We start from the raw sequence: 17,268 nt of genomic DNA on the forward strand, positions 1-17,268 counted from the left end.
CCAGAAAACCTGGACATTTCCTCTTATTTTAAAAAACCTGCCCAGACGCAGCACAGGTGTCCAAAAAAGAGGACATGTCCGGGAAAACCCAGCCATATGGTAACCCTAATTAAGAGTAATGCAGCCTTTATTACAAAAAAAATAAGTATCCATTATCCCCTCTATCCTCTTTCCATTATCTAAGTAATAGGCTAATATAATGTGAAATTACCCTTAACTTGATTTATTATTTCCCTGTTTTATTTGGGGGAAAATATCTAATTGCTACATTAAAGAAGAACACTATGAAACTGTGATTTTAATATACTTTATTGAAAAAGTACAGTTTTAAATTGTTTCAATGGAACAAAGCAGAAAGTAATGGTCATCTCTGCCTATCTATTAAGTCCTGTTTTGATGAATCATGACTATCATATGGCAATTTCACATTTGCATGATTTGCAAAGTAAAAAGAGAAACCTTTTCCCACATATCTTTAAGATTTTGTATCACCAACAGTTTAAAATCATGAAATGCTGATGTTCTGACTATACTTCATGTCCTCTATGTTGCACCATTTCTCAGTTCACAGTTTATCCATGTATTTAGCATGCCAAGTGAACATATCAGTCAATGTCACCTTGAGAAAATCGTCAAAAGCAGAGGAAGAAGAACAAGGGTAGGTTTAGCACTAAGGCCTAGAACACCACCACATTCTCTTGCATTCTCCTTAAAAAAAGAACAGAACAGAATTAAGACAAAACATTAACAAAATTCATCATGATCCATGGATGTTTATCAAAGCATGTATACAGGGGATAGCTAACACAAGAAAAAAAACCTGTGTGGCCTAAAGGCAGAAAAATAAAGATTGTTTGTAAGCTACATTAGAATCAATTTGTAAGCTAATAAACTTAAAGCATGGAGTGCAAAGCAGCAGTGTGCTGAGACATGTTCTAGCGCTGAATGGGAAACAGTCAATCTGCTTTACTTGCTTATTGGCCAGCCCACAACCTTAGACTAACAAGGCTATGCTGCTTCTGATTTGGGAGATAGTATGCAAATAGCTGATATGACGCGTCTCAGCATAAAACCACCCTGAACCACATTCCCAGACTCTAAACTTCCCAACTCTTTTGTAAAGTAGCCTAGCACAGTATTAATAAAAAAATCCATCATTCTAGAATCCTTATAACCTAGCAAAGATGAAAGCTTATAAAGGTCCACATTCTATTCCACCTATTGGGTGTCTCAGTAGACAGTATACAAGTGAGAATCTATTTCACCTTATTCAAGTGCATAAACTGACCTTGACATTGACTTACTTCTGTAACATACCATCATCTGACTCTAAAGCTAAAGTCATAAAAAAGCAGCAAGGGAGAAAAGCATCTCCCTATTTGTGTATTAACAGTTTTTCAGGGATTTCAACCAGATGGAACAGAATCACAGTTAGGTGACTTAGTCTACTTATGTGCCTAACAGTAGGCCTGCTAGTATTAGCTTCAGATTCAGCTTCAGCCGATTCGGGGGTCAGTGATTCGCTTCAGTTATTTGAATCACTGTCCCAGTTCAATTCAGCCAAATCTCCAAATCAGCCAGGCCAGACCCATCCCCCACCCGCTCTCCCACACTGGCAATGGCTGCCCCACCCACCCCAGCTCCTGGCACTTGGAGGAAAAAAAGCCCCGACTCAGTGGATGCTGCCACATGGGGGGAGATCCCTGCTGCCCCCCACTAACCCCCTCACTTCCCCAGTGCCCCCATGGGTGCCAGCTCTGGCCCTTTAAGAAAAAAAAATGAAAGAAAACCCAGACTCACCATTCCTGCTGGCAGGGGGCAATCCTTGCTGCCCCCCACTGCCCCGCACCATATGGGCGGTTCTGCATGAGCCCCTAAAGCCCCAAGGCCGCACCAGGAGCGGTGAGTCCCAGGGCTTTTTTTGTTTTTTTTTTTCTTACAGGGTTGGAGCTGGCCTGGGTGGGGCACCCGTGTGGGGGCTGGGGGATTGGGGGGGCCAGGGGGCTTGTGGCAGAGCTCCCCATGCAGCATGGGGCAGTGGGGGGCAGCAGGGATTGCCCCCCACCCAGCAGCACCTGGTGAGTGCTGGGGCGGGGGTCAGAGGGGTGCTGGGGGAGCAGGGCAGTCAGGGGGGCTGGCAGAGGTCCCCCCATGGTCCTCTCCCCCTCCCCCAGACCCCCCTTCTCTGCCCCTAGTACTTACCAGCTTGGAGTCAGCTGCAGCTCCCTGGTGCAGCCACCAGGGACTGCCTGAATCATCAAACCTCTCTGAATCTTTTCTGAAGATTCAGAGAGCTTTGAATCAATTTGGGTCTTTAAATTAGTCCCCTGATTCAATTTGGATTCGGAGATTCAGCCACTGAATCGGGCCGAATCTCCTCCGAATCGAATCACCACCTGAAGCTTCGCACAGCCCTACCTAACAGGTGGAACAGAATGTGGCCCAAAGTATATATACTGTACAACATGGAGACCTAGTCCATATTAAGTGTTTTAAAATTGTAAATCAAATCATTAAGTAAATCATCTCATAAACATAGGGTGCCTAGAGATGTGCTCTGACACGTTCTACTTCTAATGTGTTGGAGCAGACACAATTCGAGTCTGCTCCACGTTCTAATTAGATAGCTCTAGCATCGCTTCAGCATAACATGTAATAAGCCCTCACCACCCTGCTATGTTTCAAAATGGCTGTGGGGGCACTATAATTAAAGCTCATAGAATGAGCTTTAGCTAAATTGGCCTGAAGCCATTTTTAAGTGTGCGGGGCTTAATACACATGATGCTGCAGCCAGCATTCCCTCTAAGCTGTGTGGCATGCACAGTCACACAGGTGAGCTCAGGCTGCGCTGTCAGAAACGTCTGCATGGCCATGCATGCTGTGCAGCTTAGAGTGAATGCTGGCTGCAGCATTTTAATTACAGCAGCTCTCCAGCAGCTGTTCTAATTAAAACATCCCCCACCCCTGAGCACGTATATAAGCAGCTAAAATTACTATAGGAAGATAATGGATATTAGGGGTATGTGAAATGGGCCCTATTAAATTCGGATTCAGCCCAAATCAGGGACAGTGATTTGATTCCTTGATTTGGATCACTGTTCCTGATTCAATTTTTCTGAATCTGAAGATTCAATGTTGATTCGGAGAATCAGTGATTTGGCCATAGACACAGCTTTAAATGGTTTTTCTACATACCTTGAGGTACCAGGTGCAGTACATGAATGCTGGGGTGCATGGAGCATTCCACAGGAGTGTGGGGGGCGGGGGGCAGTCCTCCATGTGCTCGGCGGCAAATCTGGAAGTGGACCAAAAGTACTTCTGGTCCACTTCCCGGTCTGCCAGGGAGCGCGCTGGCCCCCTCACTCCCCCGCACCCCCCTGGCTTGGGGATTGGCCATGGGCCCCCCAGACCCAGGAGGCACCAGTCACTGAACCGGGGGAGGCAACGGGGGGGGGGTCCCCCTGTGCACTCCCCAGTGGATCTGGAAGTGGACCAGAAGTGCTTCTTGTGAACTTTCGGGTCTGCTGCTGAGCGCACTGGGGAGCCTCCCGTGCTTCTGTGGGACACTCCATGGGCCCCAGCATTGCAGCATTCATGTGCTGCCTGGTACCTAGAGGTATGTAGAAAAAACTTTTAAAGTTGCGTCTATGTCCGAATCAATGAATCTTTTCAAATCTCTCTGAATTGATTCAGAGGGTTCCAATTCTATCTGGAGAGATTCAAAGGTCCTCTGATTTGATTAGGATTTGGAGATTCGGCCACCAAATTGGACTGAATCTTCACCAAACTGAATCAGAGACCAAAGCTTCACACAGCCCTAATGGATATACTTAAATTATTCATCACTATAGGTGCCAAGTCATTCCCTGCATGACACCCAAGGAGCTAGGTTTACTTCTAGAAAGCTCTTTTCCTATTTCTTTCATTGCTGTGAATGGGGCGAAAGAAAGACCCAACCCAGAACCTTAACTAAGAGACTTTCTTAACCTATGTGAAATCCATTTTGAAGTCTGCACCACCTGGTTCAGACCAGAACCTGATCTGGGCCAGGTACAAACAGTACACTTTTACCAGTGTAAGTGCTTGGAAACTGGTCTATGCCTGTAACAGTACAGAAGTTCAGTGAACATAAACTGGTTTAATAATGGTGGAACCTGATCTAAGATGGATCTGGATTGATATACACTCAAACTGAATTGATTTAGGATAGACTGGAGAATTGAACTTCTGTGCCAGATCCCCTATTGATTCATGTTAGAATCATAGAATTATAGAACTGGAAGGGACCTGAAAGATCAAGTCTGGTCCTCTGCCGTGGGTAGGAAGTTATTGGGCTCAGATGATCTTGATGAGGTTCCTGTCCTGCCTCTTCTTGAACACCTCTCAAAGGAGGGTGACTGCACCACCTTTGCTGGAAGGTGTTCCAGATTCTGGGGACCCTTACAGAAAAAAACATTTTTTCTTATGCCTCATCTGAATTTTACCCATTGGTCCTCATGCTCCCTTGCAGTGCCTTCCTGAAGAGTTGCTCCCTTAGTTCTTGATACTCACCCCTGACACACTTGCAGGTGGCTATTAAGTCAACTCTCAGCCTTCTCTTACTCAGACTGAACAGGCCCAGTTCCCAGAGTCTCTCTTCATAGGTCTACCCTCCATGCCCTTAGCCATACAAGTGGCCTGTGTCTGTTGGCATCCCAGGCACCTTTGTCATCTTCTGTTAGCCCTCCTTGCAGGAAGGGACAATACTACTCACCCTGTGCTTGGCTGCTCTGGCCAAGCACCCAGCCAGTCCCACACCTGGGTTCTCCCAGAGCTGAGTCAGCATAGTGGCTGATGATGGTGTGGCAGTGGTAAGCATGCTTGGCCATGTCCTGAAGCCTGGTTGGGCTCCCTAGGGATGTGCCTGCTAACAGGGGCATGGGAGTCCCTAGGTGTGTGTGTGGAAGCCCACTCAGGAACTTCCATGCACCTGTGAGTGGGTGCAACACCAGGGAGCACAGCCAGGCTGCAGGGCATGAACAGGCTGCCTGCAGTTGACATGCCTGTGGCTGATGATGACAGGGGAGGAGGGGAGGCATGCTTGTCTGTGCTCAGAAGACTATCAGGGGTGGCCCAAACACTCAACTGTGCTTGGCTGTGATTGGCAGTCTCTGGCAGCCTGGGGACCCCACTGGGAAGCATGCAGGAGTGCCCCAATCCTGCTGGCTTCAGCCAGTGCAGGCAGCCTGTATGCCCCTTCCCACCCAAAGGGCGGATGTATGTTCTGTTTGTTCCTGAACTAACTTACGCTGCTTATGGAAACCTGCATTAGTTTGATCGATTTCAAATTGGGCTTTTCGAGCGTCTGTACTTAGCTTTGGTTTTCCATATTCCAGGTGAATATCTCAGCCACTCATCCATTGCCTGTGCTGTGGTGGGTTTGTTTCCCCCTTTCTGGTTTTGACCAGGAATTCCATATTGGATCTGAGAAAACTTCCTGAACTTTGTGCCAAAATGTTCATTTCTGCCAAAAGTGTCAATGTTGGCAAATGGGAATTTTCTACCACAACATTTCATCAAAAAATTCACAATCAGCTCCAATAAGCAATCCTGTGACTAGGATGAAAGTGAGGAGACCTCAGAAGTTCACAGTTCTCCACCCTGTTCTTATATCATACCTGTATCTCTGTATCTCTGACATGTTCCCTGTATCATATGCAAGCAGCTGTTAATCGTTATATTTAGTACAAGGATGCTAGAAAGTGTTCACATTACTTTCAGTCAAAAAATCACTTCTCCTTATTGCTGTTCAGAGTATCCAACACATCTATCAGCTTTTCATTCTAGAAGATTGCTCTGTAAACATCTACTCAATGGGAAAAAAATAGTTACCATAGAGGAAAAAACACAGAATCAAAACTTACTTCAGGATGAAATCCATGGCAAGATTCTGGGCGCCTTCTAATCTTCTGAGATTTTAAACGTTCACATTTGAGAGATTCATTATGTTTGCAGCAGTTAAGGAGAGATCTTATAAACATGGGATTTAAATATTCAAAACTTGGGTTTGGAATGAAGATATAGTATACCCATTGGTTCCTTTCTTGTCCCTCTCCTCTGAAACCCATCTGGTCAACAGAAGAAGCAGGGCACAACTCTAAAACTTTTCCCCCAAATGCTGTGTCATTTAGACCATGTAATCTGCATTTACATTACTATTTTGCCTTTTCAGCAATCTGTAACTGCAATAAAAATACACTACAGATTCCATTTTGCAAATCTCAGTTAATGAGAAGAAACAAATCTCAGTCTGGAAATAGAAAAACAGGGTTGAGACTATAAATTAAGTTGTACATTTACTTTGTTACAGACTGATCTTTTTCAGATATTCAGAATACAATGTTCTACAATGTTTTTACTGAACCAAGCCAGCCCTAAAAAACAAAGAATGAGATTATTTCTGAAATTCCTGTGGAAGAGGTATTCAGTGTCTACAAATTATCTTTGTCAAGATGCACAACATTTTCAAAAGTGTCCAAGTGACTTAGAAACCCACTTTCAGAACTGATCTTGGCACTTTGGGCGTGATTTACAAAGATGTATAAACATAAAGATGGGACTTAAAACAGCAATGACTTCCCAGTGATGTTCAATGGACTTAGACACCTAAAAGCTAAGATACATTGAAAATGAGACAAAAGAGTGATCCTCATCACAGCCAGACACTTTATACTAGCTAAGGATCCCATACTTAAGTAGCATAACTTGGGGGTGGGGTGAAAAAAGGGTGGGGTTGAGCAGGACACTAGCTCCAGGGGCTGATTCAGAGCAGGTACTAGAATGGCAGCCCACAGGGAGTGCATTCTGCTGCCGCTGGCACCACCACAACACAAGCACATGTTCAGGGAACCTGTGCTGATGCAGCAGTAGCCCACGCCATTGCTAAAATAGCAACATCCCCCATGTGAGACATTAAGCCCCTACCCCATCACGCATGGTGTTATCATTTCAAGTTACACCTCTGATTCCTTTCCTTTTAGACAGAAATGGTAAATTTTACACGCACACACAGAGCAATTTTTCTATATCTGAAATTTAAGCATCTCATTTACAATTTTCTAAATAAAGGATATACCTTATTTCTATGGGTTCCATTGTAATTGGTGAGACAGAGTCACATTTGCATTCGTTATCTACTACCACCATGAAGAGGTTGCTGCTTGGAATTTGCTGGATAACAAAGGACCTGTAAATTTAAGAGTTAGTGATTAATAGTGACATTTTCTATTGCAAAAAGTTTCTTAGCAAAGAGTTCTGTTAAGGCTTTTTCAACATGTGAACACCAGTGAAAGCAAAGAACACAGTACACAAGAGTGCACTGATTCATAAATGTAAATGAGATGTGTATGGTCATGTACAGATGATCCTGTACAAGACTCTTCTCATTTCATAAACCTGGAGGTGCCTTTCTTGAAGTCAAGTGACTGTGGAAAGAACAGTGACATAGAAGATGCCTACACACACCTTGACAGAAGATGTGACATAGAAGATGTTCTATGTCAGTCAAGAACAGGGTTGTACAAAAAGACGTTTGTCAGTGAGGAAAGCTACTGGATTTCTACTGATACTTACAATCAATTCTAATGGTTTTGGGAGCCAAGAGAATTTCAAAATAGCTCATAAATTTATTTTATAAATTCCAAATAAAATATCCAGTTATATACTTGCTATTAATATTAAACATACTCTCACTTCAAGGATCCTGATCTGCCTTAAAGCTCTGCTAACCAAGAACCACGGGCATTCTCTAGCCCAGTTGTGACAACATACAGTTCCCAACTTTGCATGCGTAAGTCAAATTATGGGTGGTTTTATTCACCACTGAACTTGCATTAAGCAATGTGAACTCAAGAAGAGGAACCCAGTTAGCTGACATCTTGCCCCGCTAAGAGTCATTATACTGCCAAGCCAATGGAACCAAGATTATGAGTCAAAGTTTTATGAGTCAGGAGGCATGTATTGCCAGTGGTAAATAGCACTGAACTCAGGGGAGTGCTAGAAATGTTCTTTCTGGGCATAATTCAACTTCCACTAAAGCCAAAAAGTCCTTAATGATTTCAATGGGGGTTAGATTAGACCCACAATGGACCCCAGGGAGGGTGAAGACAAGAAGCCAAAGGCTGCAGCATAAAGAACAGCATGAACAGAACAATACAAGGCAGTCTGAGGCAAAAGGGACTGGGCTGCATCATAACAGCCCTATTCAAAGCCAGCCCTAATGGACACAATTCAGCCCAGGATGTAAAGTAGGATCTTTCTAGCTCAAAGCTGGTGATTTACTTATTTTTTCTTATTTACCTGTCAGATCAACATAACATCGTCTTGCCACATGTAACATTTTTGAAAACTGGCACCTTCAAGACTGAGGTTTTTCCGCATGGTGAGCTGGTGAATGTGTATGAAGTTAGATCAGGGCTTGTGCATGAATTGATGTGGACAGAAACATATTTTCATTCAGACATCCCCATTTAAAATACATATTGTCTTACAAAGAAAACTCCTGGGTTTTCCAAAAATCACAGAGGATGAAATATGGGGGAAAATAAATTCTGAACCTGGCTTGAGAAAAAAAATAATTGGAAAACCTGCTATAAAAATATTGCCAACGGAAAGATTAAACATTTTTCAATATTTTTAAAACTCACTGAACCTCCATTAAAGTTACACTTTGAGAGATCTGCAATATGTTAGCGTTATGTTTATACATGGACTATACATTTATGGCATAATGTACAAGGCTGAACTTTATAAATGCACCTATAAGCAGCTGGAGCATGTAGCAAGGCTGACATCATTGTAATGGAGCATCTGTGGCTTTGTGGATTTGTGTGTGGGAGAAATGGGGCCAATAAAAGGAAAGGAATAACATTCTTTAACAGAAAATATCAGCAAAATAGTATATGTATGAATATCTTTTAAAAGTGATAAATAAACTAAATCTCAAAGGAGAGGAAAAATGTAATTTTAGATTATCCATCTCAGGAACTGAAGTAACCCTGTTCTAGTTCTTCTGAAAGTTACATGATTCTGTTTGTCTCTACAAAACAAGCTAAGAAAAAAAATCCAAAAGGAAGTATTCAAAACCATTGACACAATTACTGTTTGCTGGAATTGTTTGCTCTATTTAGTTTTTTTTGAGTGAGCACTCATCAGTTCAAGTTGAGGCCTGCCTGACCTCAGATGTCTTTTGTGGATTGGCCCCATTTAGAGGGTCTTTCAGAGACACTCAAATCTATGAGAAAGCATGTGTCTTGTAGTCTCTCTTGTTGGGCTTAATGTTAATATTTCATAAAACATGGACATACTTGCCATTTAATTATTTCATGCACCCAGTCCTCTGGGGCCTTGTAATGACTATACAGCATAGGATATTGCTTCGTTATAAAACATTGATTTGTGAGCTTTTCCTGTACCCTCACCCAGCTAGGATGAAGAAGGAAGTGTTTTAAGGCAGAAAGTTTACATCTGGAAGCCATGACAATGAGTAGACATCTACACAGGTTGCTTCTCTACAAAAATCAAAAGCTGCAAAGAGAGTTAGGAGCATTTCATGCCTAAGAGAGCATTTTTGTTGGCGATTTGATGCCGTCATGTACACACCTTAGCTTAAAGAAACTACAGGTACATGAAGCATACAAAGCACAGTATTAGTTTAATCATAAAAACCTTTCTAGGTTTGTCATATTTGTTATATGATCAATCTACAGATATTATCTGTAGTGTAAATAGGATGTAGGTTTATATGTCTTAAGTATCTAACACTATGAAGTACCTGTCTTGCAAAGAAGCTAAACACATTCAAAGATTAAACACTGCTATTCACAATCCAACTACCAGTTCAACAGGAAATGCTGAGTGACAAGCACTTTGCAAGATGAAACAGCTCACTTATTTACACCATTCTAAGGGCACCTCAAATAAAGCTTTGCTACTTCAATATGGTTTTGGTTCAGTAAAGTACCTAATTATATACTTCAGTAGGACTTAGCACATGTGTTAACATGATTCTGAATGGAAATATGTTCTTAAACTCAACCTTTCTTTGAATTTAAGGAAAACAGCTAGTGTTTTAATCATGCTTTTGCAGCTTGTAAAGCCTTTTTCACCTCTGAGAAATTCTATTCTGTTTCATCTACCACATGCAGCAAATTAATTTAACATAGACTTTTAAAAAATAAAGATAACAATTTAGGATTTACTGGGATACATTTTAAAGTATCCCGCTTATCACATTTGTTTTTCATTCACACACTTCTAAAAATTTACTTTTCATTATCCTCCAAGGGAAATTATAATGCCAAGTGTATGTCTTCATCAATTACTGATTTGTGGGGTCATAGGGAAAGGATTAGGATGTCATCATTAACTAAGAAAGTGGGTTGAGCAAATAATTTGGAAAGAATACGTCATTTGACCAATTTAGCCCTCTTTTCTACTAATCAAACAAGCAGATCAGAGATTTTGTCAACTGAAATTATTTAAAATTCTGTCATGGAGATTGGATGATTTAAAAAAAAAATACAGACTTTATCACAAGCAAACTTCTAGTGGGTGGTTCACAATTCAAGGTGCACTGGTTATCTGTGCCGGGCCAGATAAATTACGTGCTAACATTTTACCCTCCAATGGGTAAACTATACTTATGTCTGAGTCTAAAATTCAGTTGCCATGGATATATGCACATGCCACTCTGGAATGCATTTTAAGTGGCTGAATCTCAACAAGTTGAACAATTATGAAAAAAGAAGACAAAGAGCACACAAAGATAGAGCAAAGTCATTTCCAACTGAACTATTCAGCCAAAATGTTTGGCAGTATATGCCAAGCTCTAGTTGTGAGGGAGAAAAAACTCCAACCAGGAGGAGCTTCAATGGCTGGATGGAGAAATAAAAGAAAGTTGCTGACAAAGTAATGAAAATGGTCTTGGCTTTCCTTTGTGAGCCTCTAAAGTTGAGATCACAATGACTGCTTCTGAACCACCTGCTGGGTTACGCTGTCATTTGTGTCACCAACAATATTAGAGCCAAGTATCAGTGATAGATTAAGGGCTTTTATTGAATTTTATTACTGGTTTAACAATCAAAAGAAAGTCTATGTTTAATAGCCTTTGCTTAATATTTATGGAAATGTTTCATGTTTAAAGGGTAAGGCTCTTTTTAAGTTCAGTAATGTAAATCTTTTGATTGGAGCCTTTTGCTTTACAACAGTATCAAAATCATCGTTTGATAATGATAGCACCCGGAGAGTCCTGCATACTTCTCCATACATAAAATGTAATAAAGTGCTGTGATCCTTGTTCTATTGAAGCCACATTGAGTCAATGAGAACTTTATTAATCATTTCTACCCATCTTTCAACCACTGTGGAACTGGTTTGGTTTATTTTCAGTGCAAATCCTGAGGATCAAAACAACCTTGAACAGGAAACACCTCCTCAGTCTGCTTTCACAGGGAAGGCATGGAAGGAAAAAATGAAAGGACCCTTAGAAAGTGGGGTAAAGGGTGCTCAAGAAAGGCCAAAGTAGTACACTAAAGTAATTACTGTATTTTGGTTCACATAATTAAGCACCAATGTTTTCCCATTCACATCCCTTGTTTTTTAGGCCATTTTGGCATCAACGGTATGAGTTCAATGCAAAAGAACTCATTGAAAAATAGGCCCATGTTTTGCTTGGAAAGAGTTTTTGCTCACAAAATGCATGTATTTTAGTAAACTTTTCCATGAAAATGAGCCCATTTTGGAGTGTGGAATGAGATTTAAAAAGTGTGTACTTCAAAAATCTAGCTTTGCTTTTGCAAGTATATTTTCTAGACTGCTGCTTAAGCTGGCAAATTAGTATGGCACCCTTGCAGTAAGTAATGTGCTATTTTGTTCTTTGAGATTTCAGTATGGTTGGTGGAAAATGTACAGAGGAGGTTGAGGATTCCTCAATGTGATTGAGGATTCCTACTCACCCCTTCCCTCAACTAGTTGCTTCTAGCCCTTTAGGACAGCATACAAGACAGCAGCCTGAGCATCCAGCATCCAGAAGCAACCTGCCTGTGCTGTGGAACAGTGCCAGACATCTAAACAATAAGATTGGTTTTACATGGATCCAATTGCAAAACTTTCAAATTCTATTTTAAAGTTTAAATCTGAAATTTTCACTTTCACTCACCCATGGAAAAGTTTTAATATTTTTGTATACAACTAACAAATAATTATTTTCAATCAATGGATTGCTGTTTCTGACTGTGACTGAAATGCTGCTGGCTTCAAATTTCCATTCTGCAGACACACTTTCTAAACGTATTCATTACTCATTTACTCATTCTGGAAGAAAATTTGAAAGTGGCAGAGATGGTGGTTACTTTGAACTACAGCTCCATAAATGACCACACGCAGCTTTACAGAATTTAAAGTAAGCCTCCCATCCGGTCCCAAAGAGCTTCATGTCCTGCAATACTCATTGACAAAAATGTGCACAGATGTAGCAAGGTAGAATATGGCCTTTTGCTGTCCTGGCTATTCTAGACATGAGCCCCCTATAAAATTTGATGGGAAAATTAAGGATCAATTTCATTGGAATATGCAAAATCCAGAGTGCCAGTCAGATGATGCCTTGTTTCTCTTGCTATTTCCCCTGTGTCATTCTTTTGCTAGACAAGGTTCCTTGGGTGAATTTGATATCTTTTATTAGACCAACCCAAATGGTTGGAGAATAGTTATTAAGCAAGCTTTCGGGTTCAAAAACCCTCCGTCAGGCTAAGGAAGCTTCAGCAGTTGGTGTGTGCTCTTCCTGGATGGAATGAAAAGTAAAGAAGCCAGGGGCTGGGCTGGGGAGTCAGTTGCCAGGCAGATTGTAATGTATCAAAAATCCAATGTCTATGTTTAGTCCCTGATCTCTAGTATCCAGGAGGTTGATGAAATGGAGCTCATAGGCTCGTCTCTGGGAAGTGTTGTGTAAGTTTCCCTTGAGGATCAGGACTGAGAGATTGGAGAGAGCGTGGCCCTCCTGTGAGAAATGTGCCCCCACTGGTAATTGGGTGTTTCTGTCTTTGATGGATTTCCGGTGTGCGTTCATTCTGGTGCACAGTTGTTGTCTGGTCTCTCCTACATATCTTCCATCAGGGCATTTGGTGCATTGGATGAGGTATATTACATTTCTGGAGGTGCAGCTGTAAGATGCAGGAATGCTGATGGCTCTGTTGTGGGGTGTAGTAATAGTGGGGGTAGTGGAGATGTGTTGGCAGGTTTTGCATTTCTTGTCATGGCACGGTCTGGATCCTTTTGGTGTGTTCTGGGCTTGAGGAAGTTTGCTTCTGGTGATGAGGTTGGTGAGGTTTGGTGCTTGTCTGAAGGCTAGGATGGGTGGCTCTGGGAAGATCTTTTTAAGAATAGGGTCTTTTTCTAATATGGGTTGCAATTTTTTGAGGATTTTCCGTCTTTTGCTATAAACTTACTCAGGCCACAGGGGACCAAAAATGTAGTCCAGGATCAGTGTGGGCTTTATGATAGTGACTGGATTGCTGCTGGCTTTCAGATTTCCTTTCCCAAAATCATTGGACCACAAAAGAAACTGTTGAGCTAATTAAGAATCAAATATCCAAGAAAAAAATATGCTTGATCCAGCAAAGCTAACTGAATCTTCTCTCTATGGCTTAACTAAAACCTCTTCTGCTAAAGGAAATCAACATTATTATTAACAGTTTTTTCCTTGGATTTCCATGCAGGCAAGATAACCTATTTCAGTTTGCATATCAACAATATGTGCACTAAATCTAAGTCTCTCCATCATTCATAAAGCAACCAGAGAGGAGTCCAGACTCCCCAAACAAATCTTGGGGTTTAAGGCAACTGGATGGACAGTGTAGCCTACTTTGTTTGGGACTCATAGCAGCCCAGACGCCTGCATGAAGAGAAGATAAAATCAGATTCACAGAAATCCCCAAGTTCTATGCAGTCATTAGGGTGGACAGCAGTAGTGCCTTCTCTCTGCCAATGAAACCCATGAACTATACAGGAACAGAGTTACAACCCCAAACAGCACTACACAAAACCTGATTTTCAAAGACATCTCTAAGGAGAAAAAACAAAAATACAGAGCTTCTATCCCTTCCACTCGCTGTTTTTCCCTTCCTTGTTTTGAGGCAGAGGTCATAAAGCATCCAAGCAACCCAATTTGAACGACGAATATAGGTATTTGAGGAAGCAGAATGACAGAACTTGAGTCCATCTAGAGACAACACCCTCCTTCCACTCCATGGACTGGAAAATCTACAGACTTGTGGTTTTTTGGGGAAAACTTGTGTCTAAGTAGCTCATCAATTCTGAAAACAATTAGATTAATTTTAACAACATTCTGATAGATAGATAGATAGATAGATAGATAGATAGATAGATAGATAGATAGATAGATAGATAGATAGATAAACTCCACTTTACCTATGAGCAGTAAGTTTGGATGTCTGTCTGTCTACACACGCTATATACACACACACACACACACTATTTTATATATATGTTGCTTGTAAAATATGCACACACAATACATACAGCGTGTATATAATATTTTACAAGCAACTTTTACTTGTGTGCTTTTACTTCAATATTTTGTATAGCATCTAAGTACAGAACAGTATAATGGAAACCTACCTTTAAAGAGATTTAAAAAGTAAAAGTTGCTTGTAAAATATTATGTACACACACACACACACATATATAGTGTCAGTGCGCATAATATTTTACAAGCAACTTTTACTTTTTAAATCTCTTTAAAGGGAGGTTTCCATTATGCTATTCTGTACTAATGATGACAGATGCTATACAAAACATTATGTGGTCATAATGAATGTATGGCTTAGGTAGGGTTTTAATCCCATGATTTAAATGCTGTACAGATCCATATTTATTATCATGATGATGGACACTGACCATTGGATTTAACAAAAAAATTAATTTCCAGGTTGTCTGTTTTTCATTTTGTCTATAACCACTGTGGGGACTGTTTGATACCATTGCTTAGTGCTACAATGGCTGGACATATTTCTAGATCCAGACTATAGTTATAGATATCACTCGGCTGTGACACTGAATACCTCCCCAGCAACTATATCAGCCAAAAATGATCTATTGGTTCCCACAGTTTTCCTTGCCACAGGTACTGCTGGGATGATTAATAACAACAATGTTCCAGAAAAAATAACATGAAGAAAAAATGGGAAAGAATTTAATCCTTGCTGAAAAAAAAACAAAACTTTTCAGACTTCTTACCTGGAGTGAGCAACTAAAGTTCAAACCTGAAAAAGCAGACCGATTACTGAAGTTGCTGAGCACCTGGAGCTCCCATGGAATTCTCTGGGCGCTCTCATTATTCAGCACCTCTGAAAATCTGGATATAGATGTTGATTGCTAACTTTGAGAAAGCAAGCCTGAAAATTCTGGCCCCCGGTGTTCAGTTGTTACTTTGGGATTTGGTTTTCGTGTTTGTCAGATTTTGATCTTTCCTATTTTTAAAAGTAAAATAAAAAACCCACATGTGTACATTAGGGTACAGTAAATGGAAAATGTTGTGCACTCTACACTCAAATATCTGTTACTCACATAACTGTCGGTTGCACAGATCCAACCCTAATGGTCTGGAACAAGCTTTGCCCATTCAACTGAACTGCAGATATCCGTTGTTCTGGTTTCCAACTCCCATCATGTGTTTTCCAGGCTGCCGACTATGTTTCCAAGTCACATTTCTCTCACTTATCCATTTTTAAATGAATGAATTAAATTCAAATTACAGTAATAAATTAAACTATTTAGCCTTCTTAAATAAAAGATGAAATAGAGAATGGAATATTTTTATTACAATTTATAAGTAATATATATGCCAATAACAACATTTTGGAGTGCCTGCACTTTCAAACTGTATGAAAAAAAACCCTGTGGTTGTCTGATATGGAAAGATAGATAACTTCTTGGACTTCAGTCCTGCTATCTGACCCAGGCAAGGCAAATTCTTATTACTGTTCAGAGCCCCAATGACTTCTGCTCAGTTATGTGCATTCACCCTTTAGATCATACTACAGGAGTTTAAAAGAATGTGTCACATTACATATTTCCGGAGAACACAGAGGAATTGATAACTGGGTGTGAACTGCCGCAGTGATGTTAATTTGTTTCAATAAGGAAATCTAAATGAAGCTTCTATTAATCCCGCTAATAACTAACTATAATGGAATGCCCTTCTGCTAGGCCAATGTTGTTCAAATAATAATACAGTACAACCTGCTCACTGAAAATGTTATGGGACATCCAAAACATTTGAATAAAACAGAGCTTAAAGATGGACAAGGTACTTGTGCCATGATGATCTTGCCAGTTACTCTGGACTTCAATCTTTTCTCTTTATGGGGTTACAACCAAGCTTTAATTAATTGAGAGCTAACAGTTGACTGGGCACATCTACACATGATACTACATCAACGTAGTGTCAAGAGGCACAAACCGTGACACTGCAGCTACATCGCCGTAGCAACGTGCTCCCTTGGTATAGTGCGTTGCTATGGCAACATAGCAGCTAAAATAATCACATGCCACTGGCACGTGCAGTATGGGCTATTACTGTGCTGTCAGTTCTTTTGGAAGTACTAAATGACAGAGCAGTAACAACAACACCATAGGGGCACGTGTCGACGTGCCCACTGAGTTTAACTTATTGGGTAGTACTTAGAGCTATGTAAAATTGTCTGCCATGAAACCAAACTCCCTGTAAAATATGCCTGATATTATGAACGTGAAACTTCAGCCAACCTTCCTGCACTTTTTGTATGCAACTCTAGGTTCATGTTTGAATACAAATTTCTTGATTGCGAATTACCATACAAAATTAGATCAGTAGTCCATTGAATCCATCATCTATTTGCTGAGATTGGCCAGATACTTAAAAGAAACAAGACAAAAAACTCACAAATTGTATTTAAACTAGAAAATACAGTGCTAAAAATGCATTAACTAATATGTTAATTCATGTTTTGATCCTACTTTAACAACTGCAGTCAATCCTAAGGCACCTTTCAGATAACATGCCTTTGAAAGTGATAAATCCTCTCTTCAGTAGCTCCTACATGAAACCTCCTATCTTTGTAGTCTAGACAGTGCCATAATACACAAAATATTGTATGATCATACACTATAGGGAAAGTTTCTCCAAAATTATGGGAGGTATCACTTTTGAACTGACGGCAGGACAATTTCCTC

At 40.6% G+C, this 17,268-nt stretch overlaps 1 protein-coding gene across 1 annotated transcript in view; it reads right to left on the minus strand.

Annotated features, from left to right (window-relative positions):
- Positions 1-291: 291 nt before the first annotated feature.
- Positions 292-17,268, minus strand: part of CACNA2D3 (calcium voltage-gated channel auxiliary subunit alpha2delta 3) — a 913,092-nt gene continuing 896,115 nt past the window's right edge. Inside the window, exons 36-38 of the mRNA XM_059716157.1 lie at positions 7,110-7,225; positions 5,904-5,983; positions 292-708 (exon numbers count right to left, since the gene is read on the minus strand). Of these exons, the coding sequence (XP_059572140.1) occupies positions 616-708; positions 5,904-5,983; positions 7,110-7,225 (289 nt within the window). The 3' untranslated portion in view covers positions 292-615. The remainder of the gene's footprint in view (positions 709-5,903; positions 5,984-7,109; positions 7,226-17,268) is intronic.

This window comes from Alligator mississippiensis, chromosome 12 (genome assembly GCF_030867095.1).
Source record: "Alligator mississippiensis isolate rAllMis1 chromosome 12, rAllMis1, whole genome shotgun sequence".
Lineage (NCBI taxonomy): Eukaryota > Metazoa > Chordata > Crocodylia > Alligatoridae > Alligator > Alligator mississippiensis.